The sequence below is a fragment of the Haemaphysalis longicornis genome, unplaced genomic scaffold, assembly GCF_048455015.1.
Source record: "Haemaphysalis longicornis isolate Haplotype H1 unplaced genomic scaffold, Haemaphysalis longicornis Haplotype H1 scaffold_8, whole genome shotgun sequence".
In the NCBI taxonomy this organism is placed as follows: domain Eukaryota; kingdom Metazoa; phylum Arthropoda; class Arachnida; order Ixodida; family Ixodidae; genus Haemaphysalis; species Haemaphysalis longicornis.
Genome location: NW_027526445.1, coordinates 143,243,159 through 143,260,330, shown reverse-complemented (window position 1 = coordinate 143,260,330; position 17,172 = coordinate 143,243,159). Strand labels below are relative to the sequence as shown.

General features: G+C 49.9%; 1 protein-coding gene across 8 annotated transcripts in view; it reads right to left on the bottom strand.

The window, feature by feature from the left end:
- Nucleotides 1-17,172, bottom strand: part of LOC144150027 (uncharacterized) — a 57,062-nt gene that overhangs the window by 27,124 nt on the left and 12,766 nt on the right. For 7 of the 8 annotated variants that reach the window (XM_077681820.1, XM_077681818.1, XM_077681813.1 and 4 more), the window contains exons 5-6: nucleotides 16,172-16,253; nucleotides 9,148-9,260 (exon numbers count right to left, since the gene is read on the bottom strand). In XM_077681820.1, coding sequence (XP_077537946.1) covers nucleotides 9,148-9,260; nucleotides 16,172-16,253 — 195 coding nt within the window. The remainder of the gene's footprint in view (nucleotides 1-9,147; nucleotides 9,261-16,171; nucleotides 16,254-17,172) is intronic. The other variant, XM_077681816.1, reaches the window with a different exon arrangement.

Genomic DNA, 17,172 nt, shown 5'->3' with positions numbered 1-17,172 from the left:
AAAAAAAACTTATCTCGAATGTAGGCCGAACAAAAAGGCAGGGCCAGCGTTCACAAACAGAAAACACGTTTATTGGACATGAAGATGCGGTGCTGGAACTCAATCAGTTTCTCTTCAAAATCACCGGGCAACTTCTGGGCGATTGAGGTTCGACGGCGGAGGCTAAAGCCGAAGTGCTTCATGAATTTCTGTAGCCAGCCCCGACTGGCTTTGAAGTGTGCCCGCGATAAGCCTCGTTCCCTTAAAAGCTCCCTTGCTTTTGCCTGGAGCACTTCCGTCGTTACTGGAAGGGCAGCTGCTCGCTGCGTCTGAACGAAGTCAGCCAATGCCATCTCCATTTCATGGTGACGGCATTCTCGTGGTCCGGTGATTGCCAACCTCGTTGCGGCGCACGCAAAATCCTCTCCCGTTGCGTCCTCCAACGACGGACATTTTTTTCATCCACGCCGAAGTCCCGCCCGGCTTGAACGTTCGACGACAACTCCGCAGCTAAAACAACTTTTCTTTTAAAAGCGGCACTATAATGGCACCGCTTCTTTTTGCGCTGTCAAAACCAAACGCCACACCGCACGCAGGCCACAGAACAGGGTCCGCACAATTCAAAATGGCGGCCTATGGCCCTTAAGTGGCTACTGGCTCGTCTAGTAATGGCTACAATACTTTCTTTTCTGGGTGGCGCTAGCTGCGCGCCACTTTACTTGGAAATTGGCGCGTATTTCAAAATCCTCGAATCTAAGCCGACCCTGGAGTTTGATATATCAGTATTTCAAAAAAACTATCGGCTTAGATTCGAATAAATACGGTACGTTGCTATGGCTACCAAAGCTTGTTCGTTCTCGTGCACGCCGGCATGCCTGCGCAATACGTCAATAGCATTTAGCACTTCTGCAGTAGTAGGCGCCTTCATTGACTCCTCGGTGTCTTCATCACTGTCGGCATCGTCTTCCGCGGAGGGTTTTTCTTGGATGCTCTCAATAATGGCACCATCGTCCAGCTCCTCGGTTGCGACAGCGTATTCATCGCTTGACATGAAATCTCCAAGGCTGACATCTTCTGGCACGCCGCCGCCTTCGCACAGCTGCTGCCACGCCTCGGCAACATCTGACTGTGCCTCTCCGTCGCCCGCTTCATCGCCGCATTCTATGTCCGATGAGTCGCCCGCAGCTACCTCTACAATGCCAGCCTTTCTGAAGCAGTTGACGACGATGTCCTTGTTCGTTGACTGCCATGACGCAGACAACATTTCAATGGCCATAAACACGTCAATCTTGGTGTCGCGTTCATGCTGCATGTTGAGCAGAATCCTTTGGATGATGCGCTTCCTGTACGCACACTTAACACTGTTGATTACACCTTGATCCAGCGGCTGGACCAGCGAAGTGCAGTGTGCGGCAAAATATTCCAGCTCGACATTAGTGAGCTGCACGTCAACATGGTGAGCCGAGCAGTTGTCTAAAAGCAGGCAGATTTTCCGGTTCTGCTGCACCATATCTTCGTCCAGCTCCTTAAGGGGACGTGCTCCTCCAAACAACTTTTTTTTTAATAATGAAGTTAGGAGGCTGAAATTTTCACAGCTTATAGAGATTGAGCTCCTCTGGTCATATATGTAATCAGATTTTGAATAGCTGCTCCGGATACAATGTTACGCAGCATGACTTTCAGAAAAATGGCTTTTTTGTGCACACTTTTTTTTATAGTAAAAATTTTTTCTGAAACTTAAAATAGCCTAGGTGGTTCCTTATGAACTGCAGAGTGCACAAATCTACCTAAAAAAGCCTCATCATCATTTTCCTCACCACGAAAAAAAAATGACTGGTAGTGTGCCTTTTTTTGTTCTGTATATTTTTGTTTTATGACCGCCAGAAATATCTAAGGACACAAATTGCATAATGAACAAGATTTGTGCACTCTACGTGTTATAATGAACATTTGTGCAAAATTTCATCTTGATACGACAACTTTAACTGGGAAAATAAGTGTGCACAAACTCAGAAAACGGACAAAAACAACAAGCCGAGAAAAACGCAATTGAAAGTTTATTTCTTTGGCAGATTCAGAAATTCTTGCTCGAACAACATGAAATTTGGTGGGGATACAGTCTGAAATGTCCACATTGAGGTACTAAAACTAGAATGCTCCTGCTGCATAAGTTGCACCCTCACGGTTTTTGCTGGGGTAGTCCTTGGTGTGGGACCGTTTCACCAGGCTGCGGCAATGGGGCTAGCCTTAGCAGTCAGCTTTGCACACATCTGCCTGACCCTCCGCTGGTCACTTGCATTGCTTAGTCTGACCAGTTCTTCTGAAGGGAAGATTCCCAGTTCTTGGAGAACTTGCTCAAAGCTAGTGTGGCTTCTGTTGAACCACAACCCTGTGAGGGCAGTGGCAGTCTCCACTACAGTGAACTGCAGGTTGTACGATAGCGTCCTGTGCCAGATGCGCAGTGCTGCTTCCGTCTCCATGGCATGGGATGAGCAGTCAACATTTTTTTCACACACAAGAGGCATGAAAGGCTTGCCACACTTCCTCCTCTTGCTCATCAAGCTTTTGGTGGCGGCTACAAGTACAAGTAGTTTGACAGCACCTCACAATCCAGGCAGAGACCAGTGTCAAGAGAAATGGCAGTGCTGTTGTGTCTCGTGTCTTTGCTTCTGCCAAGTACCATAAAAAATCACACTGAGGTCAGTCCGAACAGCTTGCAACGCAGTTACTTGCCTTGCTTCAGCAAGGTTGTCAGAGACGCCTTTTGTGGCCGCAACATGAACTTTCTTGGCAGTGTTGTAGAACGTCTTTTGATGCTGTGGTTTTGGTAGACCAAGAATGGCACAAAACCTGCATAGCTGATCGTGTCCGATGCCAACCGCGCGTGCAGCGAGTACCGCTTTCACATTGACGGCGAAACTATCACGGGGAGGCCGCAAACCGGAACTGCTGAGTTCCGGTTTGCGGCCTCCGCGACCGACGGCGGCAGCGCGCTGCGACGAGTAAACAGAAGAAATCACTCCCGAAGGCACTCCCGCAAAGCACTTCTCGTTTTTGCACTTCAGTTCCAGTACCGATGCGAGGCCCTTCCGCTTGTTCGCAACCTCGACTACGACGAGTTCGCACTTCCCGCACGTCGCGCACACGGCGGCACTCAAGGTCAGTCAGAGCGCCGACTCAACAGATAACTGCACCGCTCCCGTGGCTGGCTGTCTCCTCACCTTGGAAGGCTGCCGACTTCTTCTCCGATGCGCTTATAAAGTCGATATCTTCGCTGATAAAATCAGCCCCGCCTGGTAGAGCCGCGCTTGCAACGCTTGAAGGCCCGGCGCCGTTAGGCCTCACGGTGCCGGTCGTGCCGGCATTGGCCGTGGTCGTCACAATGCTGCGCCGCTTGCGCTTTCCTTTGTACCGGCATGAAGTACGCTGCTTCCGGCAACAAAAGTCACGCTTCTCCTCACCATTCACGATTAAAAACACACGATAAGGAAATAGAAAAGATAGCGCGAAGTAGCGAACGGAACGATGCGGGCGATGGCGGCTCACAAGCGGCAAGAGCCAATGGCGGTCCCGCTTTCGCGTCACGTGATTTAAATGCCCAGTGGGAGCTCGCAAAACAAGCGGGAAGAAACATTTTTTTTATTTTTTTTACGCGGAGATACGAAGCTGGCGAGCGGCTCAATCGAGAGAAGAAGGCTTGATCTACCTCTCTCAAGTGACCAAAATGGCGGCGAGCCACGCTGCCGTGCGGAATAAATTCTCAAACCTGGCCGAAATTTGGCTTGATTGCGCGATTTCTTGGGTCACCGCGAGTCATTCAGACACATTTTTCACTAAGTTCTCGTTCGTATTTCGTTTTCATTTTTTTACCCATGAAAGAAGGATAGTCAAAGATGCTAATGCAAGGGAAAACAAAAAATCGGTATATTTCGAAAAAATCGCGTTTTTTCGACCCGCGTGTCCCCTTAAGCCAGTCGCTGAATAAGGCTCGCGTCATCCAGGCCTTCGAGTTGCTCACGTACGTTACGGGCATGGTCTTGCCTCAGAAGCAACGCGGCCGTCCACTCATTCCTATCACAAGAGGCTTCCGTTTGTCGCTGCCATCCATGTTGGCGCACAACAACACGGTCAGCCGTTGCTTGGATTGCTTTCCGCCGTGGCAGCGTTCGTTCTTGAGGGCCAGGGTCCTCTTGGGCAGAAGACGATAGAACAAGGCCGTCTCGTCGGCGTTGTAGATGTTGCGGCGGTCATACCGGGCAAGAATGCCAGGAACGCTGTCACGAAGCCAGTCTGTGGCCCCAACTGCATTTGCCTCTGCGCATTCTCCGCTGATCACTTTGCCAACGATATTGTGGCGCTCTTTAAAACGTTGCAGCCACCCGCTGCTGGCTTTGAAGTCATGGCACCCTAACATACAAGCGAAGTCTAGGGCTTTTTGTTGCAGTATGGCGCCACTCAAAGGCATGTTTTTGGCACGCATTTTCATAAACCATGTAAAAACGGCTTTTTCTACGTCGACGTACGTAGACGCTTTTACCCTCTTCCTTTCCGCCGTACTCCGGCCGCTGTCACTGACGGCACAAATTATGCTGTCCTTGGCCTTCAAAATGGTTGAAAGTGTGCTCAGCGATATGTCGTACCGGTCAGCCACTTTCTTCTTTTTCTCGCCGCTGGCCACTTCGTTGATCATCTTTGCTTTGAGTTCAAGTGAAAGCACTTTTCTTTTGCGAGGAGCACCACTCATTGTCGCACTAAAGTAACTGCACTGCGACCACGTTAAATGACAAAGAAACGGTACGACTGTCTCAACGTGCACGAATGAAGAAAAAGAAAATGGACGTCGATGACAACGAACGTCTCCATGGACGTGAAAACATCACGCCCTTTATTTGAACGTCCGTACGTCGAGGGCGCCGCGGACGGGTGTTTTTTTTTTTTTTTTTTTCTGGGTGTGCTGTCTGCACATGTCATCACGATTTTTTTTATAAACAGTAATGTTTTTACTTTAAATGTAGTCAGATCTGCCGAAATTTGATTTCTGTGCTTGCAAAAACTTCGTTGCATCGAAAGTGTGCCTCAAAACTACTTCGTTAAATCGAGGGTAAAAACACATGCACCTTAATGGCAACAAGAAACTGAAACGTAAAAAGTTCGTTGCATCGCGAACTTCGTTATATCGAGGTTCGTTATATCGAGGTTAGACTGTAATGGATATAACGAGCAAATCGTAATTCCCCTTGAAAGCCCCCATAGAAACCAATGTATTTAAAACCTCGTTTTAACGAGGTAAAATTTCCCCGTTACGGGATATAACGAACAAATTTCGTTGAGAAATAAAATTTTGAGCTAATTTTACAACAGTGCGCAACGCGGATTTGAGACAGTGCGTGACGCGGCAACTGTATTAGCAGTTCAAAACTCCCGCCACGCGCGCGAAGCTGGCTGGCGCGCCATGCGAACGCTGCGCCCGTGAAGCCCACCTCCTCTCGCTGCGCACGCCATGCAGACAATGGGGCCCTTTACAGTGTCGATTTACAGTGTCGGACTCACCGCGGGCTCCCCGAGAAGCAGTCCGACGTTCGATTTTCCCACGTATTCCTATGGCTTCGGGGAATCCGCGGACTATCCGCGGTGAGCCCGAGAAGAACCCCAATGCACACGGCGCGCGCGGTTGCGTCGCCTTCCTCCCCCACCCCTCCTCTCCTGTTCGTATCGCCGACGTCGCTGCGTAGTTGTGTGTGCGTGGGTTTTGGCAGTCTTCAGCCTTATCTTATCGTACTGCCGGCGTGATTCCAACAGCGCGAGTGCGATAGGCGGGAAGCGAAAGCAAAAGACCATCACGCTTGAACAGAAGACGGCTATGAGAAAAGCCGTCGCATCGGGCGCGAAGGAAGGTAAGGGGCACTCCGTGGTAAGGTGGCAAGAGACTGACGTGTGGACGAGTACGCTGTCCACCATCGTGAGCAACCGAGATTCCATCGTCAGCGCTGTTGCACATGGCTTGAAAAGAAGCGCTAAGGACGGCGTCGGAGAGACTAGATGCGGTGGAAGTGCTGCGTCGCTACTTCGGCGCGCATGAGGGCGGCGAAGATGGCGTGAGCGTAGCGGCCGCAGCTGAGGGAGTCGTCGCTCGCATCAGGAAGGTGCATCAATGTCCAATTACGGACTTCTTCGTAGCCAAGTCTGTTTGAAATACGAGTTTCGAACTGCAATAAAGTAGGTTCGTGACTTTTCCTTTTTACCGCCGGAATGTGTTTATTTTACTGACTATCGCCGTGCAGCAAGATGCTATTTCGGCCGCTTTTTGTTTTAGGTAACTAAAATGCATAATATTTGCAGTAAATGTCGGTTACGGCTATAACGAAATATTGGCTATAACGAGCAAATCGCGGCGCCCCTTCAATTTCGTTATAGCGAGGTTTAACTGTATGTGTGAGGGAAAGGCAGGGACATAGACGATGCCATAACCGCACGTGTAGTACTCCACTTAATCTTCGCTAGACGCTCCTCTCCGCTTTATTTCTTTTGCCGCTGCTGCGTTCACTCACTCGGTTACGTGGACAGAAGTAGACGCCGCTCCCGCGAAGCCCAGATAACGGCTGCCCCCTAAAACGACCGAAACCCGCCGTCGCGGCGTCTGTAACTTCTAAGCACATGCACATGACCAGCTTCCGGTTAATGCGTGAGCAGGTTTGTAATGAAGAATAGTGGGAGAGAGGAGGGGAGGCGTGCACACGCAGCTGTAGGTTTCATGCCCGTACTGATGAATGGCATGTCGAGGAGTGAGACAGCCCAAACAGATTCGGGAGCAGTTTTTGGAGCAGCAAAATTTCGATTTTGGAGCAGAAGAATCTTGATTTGGAGCAGTTAGGGACACTTAATACATAGTCTTGTGAGCTTAAAAAATCATTATTTCAGCAATTTGCAGGGTTAAGTGCACATTTCAATCAGTTTTGAATACACAGAACACTGAAACAGCCTAATCTGAAACAGTTTTTAACACAAAGTACTAACTGGTGATATTGTCTTGCGGCTGCACGCAACACTGACAACAAAACTGCCGTTAACATTAGAGAGTTTTAGCAGGCCGTCTGTTCTGTTGGTTACTTTGTTACCGGGTTGTCCGGGACCGGTCTGCGCCTGCGCGCGCGGAAGGTCGAGGAGGCGCGCGGACAAGGCGAAGGCAGGCCCGCGGAACTAATCCCCCTACCGCTACGAATGCCCAAGTGCCCAGACGAGTCCCGGTCAGCACGGTAACTACGTACATGACGAAACAGACGGAATGCTAAAACTCTTATCAAATTTAAGGGCTCCCCAATTGTGGCGTTTTTTTTTTGCCGTTTTAATGCTAAAATTATTTTTGTAATCTTACGCTGCGTTGTACGAATTACTCTAGTCACATCAAGAGTTGAGCAACTTCGAGCTAACGGTCGCATAGCCCAACCAGCCTACCCGTTTCAGTCCCCGAGGGGCAGGTTCACTCTATGGTCATTTGTTTCTCGTTACTGTTTAGCCACCTAGATTTTGGCATTAAATTTCACTTTGCATACATCAAGTGTTACAGTCGCGTTTTATGGCAACCGTGTAGTCCTGCAGCTATTGGGCGCTGCCTGAACAGGTCGCGGCGCCGCAGCAAAGCCCGCAACTTTCGTGTCGACCGTTCCATCCCCAAGGCTCGCGATCGCGCTTCGAAGCACAGCAACACCTCAGCATTTTATAACACCACAACGAGCCAAAAAATTCACTTCATGAACCCGATTATAGACGCGCGCACCGCGTTTCGCAACTCAAGGACAAATCCCGCCGAAGTCGTAGGCCCCACATTTCCATAAACTTTCTTTCAAGCCGCGCAGCTTCCCGTAATCTGGCACCAATCTCAAACCATATCCCTGCGTTAACGTCACTGTTCAAAGCCACAACAGATAGAATGAATAGACTGGAACCCAGCTGATAGCGTAACATAAACCAGGGAAAATATCGGCGATGCGCACTGAGCGCGTTGGTAGCAGCCACTGGCGGTCAGGCGGCGGCCATGTTTGTTGCCACAGCGATGCCTAATCGAGAAGGCCGTTTCAGTGAACCCGGATGGAAAGCGAATCGAGTTTTAGAAGCTATCGCTTGCTTCGTTTCAGTCTTTCGATTTGTGCCATTTCTGTGTTTGAGATTGACCGACGATAAAAGCGCTGACCGGGATGCGGGAGGCTTTCGTCCCCGCCAAAACTGACATGAGCATCAAAATCCGTGTCATTGAGGCTCGCTCTTCTGGAGCAGTTTGGCGCAATTTTCACCATTTTCGTGCTTTCAGAGCAGCTTGGCGCAGGAAAATGGAATTGTATCAAAAAGGCGCAATATGCGCAGCTGTCTCACCCCTGCATGTCTGTTGTGCTGGTATGAGATTTAAACGCGCACGTTAAACGTCCCAATGGGACCTGTCTGGAGTCCTTAGTGGTAGAGCGGATTAGGTTTGTGTGTTAGGCTATGGTCAGACTGCCGACGCAAAACCCGTATCGTGATCTATGGATGTAAAAAAATGCCATGTCACGCACTTCGGTTGGCTGAGACGTGAGCCGCCATTCTTTAAAGCCATTACGACAGTTGCGGCAACACTCTGAATCCGGCCTTACACAAACAGTAAGATGCCTACATGTTTATCCATGTTTATCTGCAAGAACAAAGCTTGGATGCACCAGAGGTTCTTAAGCTAATTGGCTAGGAAATATGCTCCATCGCAAATTACGATAAGCGTGTTTTGTTTCGTGCACTCTGAGGACTGCGTCCAGCTATGCAGGTCATCGTTCCCCAGAGAGTGGAAGGGCACTAATTTTTTGTTTCCCCGATAAAATTTTAGCCTGCCTCGAACCCTGGCACAAGTGAAGCACCACTTCTCCATCTATTTGCTCATCAATGCTACTTCAGATGGCAGAGTGCGCACCCCCACGGGCTATCTACACCGAAAGCTCTGTGAAAATTTGAACTGTAATCCTAAGCCATAGGAAAATACCATGATGCAGCAAAGCAGGGGCCCTTTGATTGACCTCGGCAGTGACTGATGCTACGGAACGAGGGAAGAAAGATCTCTCCCACACATGCTTGATCCCGGGATCCTCTCACAGCAATGCGAACCAATGAACTCGCAAACTGAAGGTGCAGGAAATAAAGGGGACCCACCTTCTTCCGAAAAAGGAATGCCTGTGCTGCTGCTGGCACTGTCCACATCTGAACCTGGCACAGGCGAGTCCGGATGAGTCCGGGGGGGTGACGATGACTCTGATCGTCTTGAGCTGCGAAGATGCAAGCAGCGAACACTTTGAGCGAACTTTCTCGTGACAGTGCTGGTTGTGTGCATGGTAATGACACCGAAGAAGACGGACAGCGTCCCTGTGTTGTGACCATAGGTCGGCAAAACAGAAAGAACTCACTCAAACTCAATCACCATTTTTTTCATTTACGCTGTACTCAATCAAGACTCAAAAAGTTCGTCTGTTCACAAAATCACTCGTACTCACTCATCAAATACTCATTTGTAATCGTACTCACTTGTACTCAAACTCATTTGTCCTCATGAGTATTCGTACTCAATCTGTACTCATGAGTACTCAATCTGTACTCATGAGTACTCATTGAGTACTACTGCTCATGAGTACTACTCATTTTTCACTCATGAGTACTCAATTTGTATTACTCACGAATAATCAACTTATCTGCACTGTTAGCTAGGTCGTAGCTCGAATGAAAGACTAAGTAGAAAAATTAAATTGTTTAATTGATTAGAAAAACACAGCTTACATATAAATCAGGACAGAGGAAGAAAACGTCTGACGCGGTGCACTGTCGTTGGGCGACTTACTGCGCGAAGGCAAGTACATGTGAGAAAGTGAAACGGAACGTAAGCACTCGCGTTGCGTCTGGTGTCTACTCTGGTTCTCAGGCCGGGTCGGGCTCAGGGGAGCTCGGGGGTTGTCGGTGCAGCCGTGGCCGTAAACTGCGTTTTTCTGCGTGTCTTCGCGTGGCAGCTTTTGTCGTCCATTTTCTTGTTTGCACTACTGTTGGCACTACTGTACTCAAGAGTGCATATACTCAAGAGTGCAAGCACTCGCAAAAACAGTATTCATGAGTATTGTACTCATGAGTGCTGTGTACTCATGAGTACTGTGTACTCATGAGTACTCATACTCATTAGCACTCAAACTCATGAGTACTCATACTCGTGAATACTGTACTCATGAGTACTCATACTCATGAGTAGTGTACTCATGAGTAGTGTACTCATGAGTACTGTACTCACGAGTAGTGGACTTACCCCTATACTCACTCGTCATCGTACTCAGTGTTTTTTCTGGGTGTGTGATCACTCATCATCGTACTCACTCGTGAGTTTGAGTACAAATGAGTGTACTCACGAGTGAGTACGCCGACCTATGGTTGTGACTGCATACAGTACAAGCTTATTAATTCAAACCAAAAGGGGAAGCCATCGCACTTTTGAATTAACGAAAGTGTAGAACAATTGCACACTGCGACAAAAAAGCAGAACGGCATGACAACTTGATGCTTCAAGAAGTTTAGGGAAGCAGCTTGCACTCGCGCGCGAGACTTGAATGGTGAAGCTGTTGCAGGTAGGCATTGCCGGACACATAGTCAAGTTTCAGTACCATTGTTTTCTTGCACACTTGAAGTGCTAGTAATCGTAGTCATATTGTTCCGTCCCAATAGACGCAGGCAAAATCGGCTGTACGGTGTTGCACCGATTTATTAGGTGCGGCGCCTAAAATGGAAAGGCGAGACAGCACGTCAAATCTCAGCGAAAAAATTATGCCATCATCCCGTGGGGAACCATGAGGAGGATGCGAAGCATCATAGGGGTTCCGTGTAGACTCCATTGTGTTGCCGTTGTTGTTTCATTTATTGGAGCACGGATTGGAACATAGTGTGAACTCCCATGTAGAGACAGAGAAATGTATAGAAATGTAGAGACCGACACCTGCGTTGCCCGATTGAACACCTCCTGGTTCTCATCTTCCTTTATTGCATGCTCATGCTCCTACCCCGCTGTCCACCCTCTTTGTCCTCTTCTCTGGTAGAGCTGCAAGGCGCGCGGTGCTTCTCGCCACAGCTTTCCCATGGGAAATTCAACATCTTCCTCTAAAGTTCCCCATTTCCGTTGACGTTCAGCTTCGCGTGCCTTCGTTGCATCAGTAGCTTCTTGACATAGTTTGAATGAGTCAAGGACATGAGGCGCGTTCGTAGCACTTGCTCCTGTCCCGGATTTGTAGCGTAGTGGGAAGAGCACCGCATACCTCCCGTTGTGGCCAGAGAGTCGTGGGTTCGAAACCGGGCGCCGCCTAACTATTTCTTGTATTTATAGTGGACTGCGCTGACATCAGGCCAACATGCTGACAGGGCTGAAGAGATGCGCATGCGATGGCGGACAACAATGACAACAAGGGAGGGCGGGACACAGCCCCGAGCATGAGATACTTCGCATCTAAAATGGCTGCCCGAAAGAAGCGTGCGGACCCCGGGCACACATTTAGGTCGTCTTCATGCTACTCGGCTGACCAAGAAACATGGCACGTATCCATGACTCAGAGATTGTACAAAGCGCAATAACCGGTACACACCTTAAACAGAGGATTGCCCTGCTTAACACAGAATCCACACTACAATATGCATCAGAGGTGGTCGTCGTCCTTTTGTGGGAAGTGTGGATACAAAGTCATCCTCAGCATTGTGACTTCCACCAGCTCTTCGTCATCGACTCAAGGCAGCTGTGGCGGGATCTGCAAGTCGTCTCGGGAAGGAGTGGCACACTCGTAGCCATGTCTCCAATTATCCATAATGGCTTCTACGGAATGCACAGGCCGCGGTGACCTCTCCCAAGCAGGTGTCTTTTCATCTTCAGCATGAGCGCTGGAATGTTTTTTTTTTTATTTTACATGTGCGGTAGCGCTTAACAGCAGCACTGGAGTATTTTTTTGCTAAAGCCATTGTGCGAGGCGGGGGGTTCTCCGCAGTCGCCGCAAGGCATGCGCTCACGAGCGCTCGGCATTTTCTCACTCCTCCTGATTCTTGCCAGTTGTTTTTTTTTTTTCTAAAGCCACTGCGCGTGCCAAGGGCGTTCGGTGGTCACCGCGTGGCACGTGCTCACGGGCGCTTGGCATTTGTTTGGTATTTTTTCCTGCAGCGGTTAACTCACAGCCAGTAACAACAGCTCTGCTGTTAAAAAGTTTGCGATTGCAGTCTGCCTCTGTATTTGGAGGCGACAGCCAGCACTTTGCTTCAACAGGCGCACGTGGCAGAGGTCCTCCTCCTCTTTGCCGTCTCAAAACTGGAGACGAGACGTGCAGCGTCCAGCCCGGCCTTTACTTCCCCAGTGGATCACTACACGAGTGTTTCATTCTTTCCCTCCTCCTGCTGGTAGCAACAGGCTCTGCGCTTGTAACCTGAAAAATGACGTCCTCATCTGTCACGGCACTGAGCTGCACTGCACTTGCGTCCCCACCACTTAGCGGATGTTGCCCAAAACATCGCAACCATGGGGCCGGTGGCGCCATCTTTGAGGGCAGGTGGCTGGCGTCTTTCCAGAGCTTTGTGTCAAAGTTGCAGGACCGACACCAATTGGGTTTCATAACTGCTGCCACTTGCTCCCAAACACCAGTGTAGACAGGGGGTGTTTCTACAGCCACGTGCCAGGCTCCGAGATCACCGGACGGTGGCGCACAGTTTGAATTACCTGTGGCTTAACCCACGTAATGTTTCAATTACAGTGGAATCTCGGTCATACGAATCTCAAGGGGCGGCAAAATATTCGTATCACCCAAAAATTCCTATCATTAGAAAACGAGAAAAAATGGAATAGTGCCGCGCATGTGACAGGGGGCGGCAACATGGCGTCGGCTGTTGCCGTGGAGAGGTGCAGGTAGCTTCAGCGACTGCTTGTAACCTTTTGTTAAAATGCAGCTCAAGGTGTTTGGGATACAAGGTGTTTGGGTGTTTGGGATCTTTCGGGATACAAGGAATCCTCTGAGGAACTCCCTGTGGCTCTGCACACTCGCCCCCTAGACTGACGGTTACAAGGGCTCATCAAGTTCCCTCGGTCAGCAGACCAGTTCGCATTAAAGGCCCCTTCCATGCTCCGGTTACAGAGGTTCGCTACACCCCCGGCCTCATTGTGTGTACCCATGCTTCAGCATGGCACGATAAAACGAACTGTACCGCATGTACCCCTATGACTTGGGTTACAAGGGCCCGTCACCTCCCTCGGCGAGCAGATCGGTTCGTGTTTTTAGGCCCCTTCCTAGCTGCGGTTACAGGGGCTCGCCACTCCCCCGGCCTCATAGTAGCGCTCACATTGCTTCAGCAACCGTGCGCCACTATAACACAAACTGTACCGCTTGGTGCAGTTGCACTTCGCAACATTGACCCCCCGGCCTCCACCACACTGGATTACAGGGGCGCATTACCGCCCCCGGCCAAAGAGAATCATAGTTGATCAACAGAAATTTGCGACCGCAAATTTTGTTCGAATTTCCATTCGAAGCACCAACCTCGGTAGCCACCCAGGCTGTCCGGGCCTGCGTCCGCATCACGCATCGGTGTTCTTGGAAGGTACTTGCCCTCAGAGTACCTGGGAGTTGCTCAAGCTCCCTTGGGCGTTGAATACCCAATACAGTGGGCCTGGTACACCACTGAATCCTGCCATTGCGACGGACCAAAGCAGGACAGCCGAAACCGACCGACACAGCCCAGTCCGCCGGCAGGGGGGGCCACGTGCAGGCCGGCAGTAAGATTTCCCCCCTAAATTTCTCATGCGGGAAAGAGCTCACAAAGTGGGAGAAAACTGCGCTATAAAATATCATCCGCGCCAAATATGCGCCGCGGAGGTGGCCCAGCCAGCTGCTGCGAGCGCTTCGAAATTGCCGCCATGAGGCACCCATCTCCCCATTGGCTCAAGTCATGAGGCTCCTCCACTGCCGTTCGTGGCAACGTTGGCGGCAACCGAGGCTGAGCACGGCCGGGCTAGGGCGGCGGCGCGCTGTGTCGATAACAGCGCGCGCACGCCGCCGCTCTAGCCCGGCCGTGGGCAGCGGTACCACCCCAGCAGAATCTGGCGCCGGGGTGCCGGCCCGAATCGACGCGAAGTGCGCACGCGAACCGCATGCGATTCGTGCGTGTCGACGTTGCGCGCGCATTACGCCCACATTGACGATTTCGGCCCCGTGACAGATGCTACCTCGCTCGGAAAATGACGCCTGATGCGCACGGCAGTGGGAGGAGCCTGCCGACTTGCGCCAATGGCGAGGTGCGCTCTTCATGGCGACAGTTTGAAAACGCTCCGGACAGCCTGGTGGCCCCGCCGGAGATGTTTAGGCTTAACACCCCAGCAGAAATTGCTGGCTTAACACCCCAGCAGACTAGCGGCACGGATGATGTTTTATAGTACCGTTTTCACCTACATTATAAGCTCCTTTACCGATCAAGCAACTTCGTGCTTGCCTTGAGTGATATTTTAGAGAGCGCTTAGAAGCGGTCGCTCGAGCTCCCGAGTCCCGACACCACTTCGCGGCCGAAGCCGCTGCCGCCGGCCGCGGCGCGTACAGGTGATTACGCGGCAGGGTCAGCGCGCCTGTGGCAAGCGCGGCGCGTTTTTGTGAGCAGAAAACACTACATGCGGTTCACGCTCAATGCTTTTGTGCCCGCGCGCAACCAAGGCCGCACGGCCGCACCAACACTCCCGCCTCCCGTCCACGCCGCAGTCGTCTGCTCGCGGCTCGCGTGTTCGTATCACCCGCACCGGAGTGGTAAATGTGTACGGATCATCCCAATTTTTTTACATTGCATACAATGCATTTTCGCCGGGGAGTTTTAAAAATTCGCATCACAACGAAATTCATATCAACCGAATTCGTATCACCGAGATTCCACTGTAACTGGCTTTTCCATTACGTGGCCCTCTATGGAGCTTGGCTGGACCAACTCACACGGTCCAAATTACCCATAATTCATGTTACTGAAGTACAAAACGAGCTTTCACTAAAGTACTCCCACATGCAGCACTTGTGCAGGTCTAAATTGGGCAATCAACTCAAAACACTGACCACGAGGCGTTCCCCATGAAAACATCGCCATGGCCAGACACGAAAGTGAGTGGAGGCAATGAAGGCGCTGTGCCGAAAATTGGGAAGGCGGCTATCAGAACAAGGTTGTTCGAATAGTCAGGGTTCCTACAGGCTTCAAAAGCAAACATTCAAGGGTTTTCAAGGAGACTTTCAAGGACCACAAAACACATTTTCAAGGTCCCCCATCTAATGTTTTATCTGGGATTATTTATAACTTTTCAAACACAATGCAAAGGTTTTTTATTGCACAATATCTAAGCCCATCAATGGACATTTAGATAGGTGCTAACGGGTTCGTAAATGCTCCCCCAGCTTCGTTTTTTAATTTCATGGCTGGTATTTAGAGATTTTTTTTCTTTGTGTTTTGCTGAGACTGTTTGATTTCAAAACTTAGTTAATGCTGCGTGCATCTCCTGCTTTGTCAGCAAGAGTATCAGCTGAAATTAACTGGAGCAAATGTTGCTTCAAGGCAAGATGAACTATGTACACGTCCACCATTTTCACCTAAAAGCAAACGTAGATGGAGCGTATGAGGAACAGCAAACATGCAATGAGCAAGCGTCCATAGACTAGATGGAAGATGTAAGATAGAGAACAGAAGCTGGCTTTCACTGGATTGTATCGCGATATAGATTGGATTGACAAGTGCCTGCTCCTAATGTTGCCTCGTAACCAAACTTGTAATTTCGCGCAATACACTGAAACTTGATTGTTAAATATTTTTTTTACATTTGTTAACACCTTTTTTTACATTTGTTAACACCTAAAATCCACAACAAACACTTTAAATTCTTGTGAAAAGACAGGGCCATTGATTCTCTCCGGAAAAATCAAGGGTTGTCAAGGACAATTTAAAAATTCCAGGACTTTCCAGGCCTTGAAATTGACACTCCTAAATTCAAGGGTTTTCAAGGTTTTCAAGGACCTGTGCGAACCCTGATAGTCAAGCGCAGAAGAGCCAACATCACGGCGGCTTGGTACCTAACTATCCACCATAAACGCGGCACAAAAACAGGGGTCAAGCGGAGAGGACACCACAGAGGTCTTGCGAAGGAGGCGGAGGGACTGCCCACCTGTAACGGTCCGAGTCCGAGTCGTCCCACGACCTCTTGCGTCCCCTGCGCTGGCTGTCCGATGAGCAAGACAGGGATTCCTCTGCAAAGACATCACGAGGATATTGGGAAAAAAAAGTCTCTTTTCATCATCACACACCCAGTGCTGGCAAACAATGGCACACACAAGGGAACCAAGCACACCAACCAAAGCTGCCTAAGACTATTCACAAAGCAAACAGTTAACGATTACAATTCACTCACAAACTCATTTAGTGCACCACGGAGCTTTGGGAAAACTGGTAGGTGAAGGAAGAAAAAACATTCATGTACGCACCAAAGCTACACTAGCTGAGCAATGAAGAATGCCGAAGTGGAGGGCTCTGGATAAATTTTGACCACCTGCGATGTCTAAGAGGCGGCAAAATTTCACAACATGGGAATTTTCCACCGCGCCCATTTTTTGAGATTTTGGCGCAGTGCAGCTGAATCGAAAACAGCCACCGTGGCCAGGAATCGAACCTGCATCCTTGGGCTCAGCAGTGCAACATTCGAGAGGAGAGAAACAGCGAAGTTGCGGGCTTGACAGGGGCGCGCACTTTGCATGTCCTTTTTTCGCGTTTGCGGAGATATAAAAAGGCCACCCACACCAAGACGAAGCAGTTGCAATGTGGTACGTGATGTAACAATGGCTTCTGCCCATGTGTGCATCGCCATTCGAGACCTGCGCCCTGGAGGACCTCAACAAGCTCCCGGGCCTTAAATCACCGCTTTGTCATCGTTCGTCCTGGCCTAGGTCGAAGGAGCGCTTCACAGGTAGCCACCTTCGCCCTCCGGACAGCGGCGCATCACCCCGCCCGGTCAGCGAAAATTGTGGGACTTTGTCTTACACATGCATCGAACTGTTTCCCTTAATTAACTCCGCTACTTTGCAATATTCACTGTTACACTCTTTTATCCTCTGTAACATGCACTGTCAACTTTGCACAATTTTTTCATTACCTCTCGCTAATACTCCTACT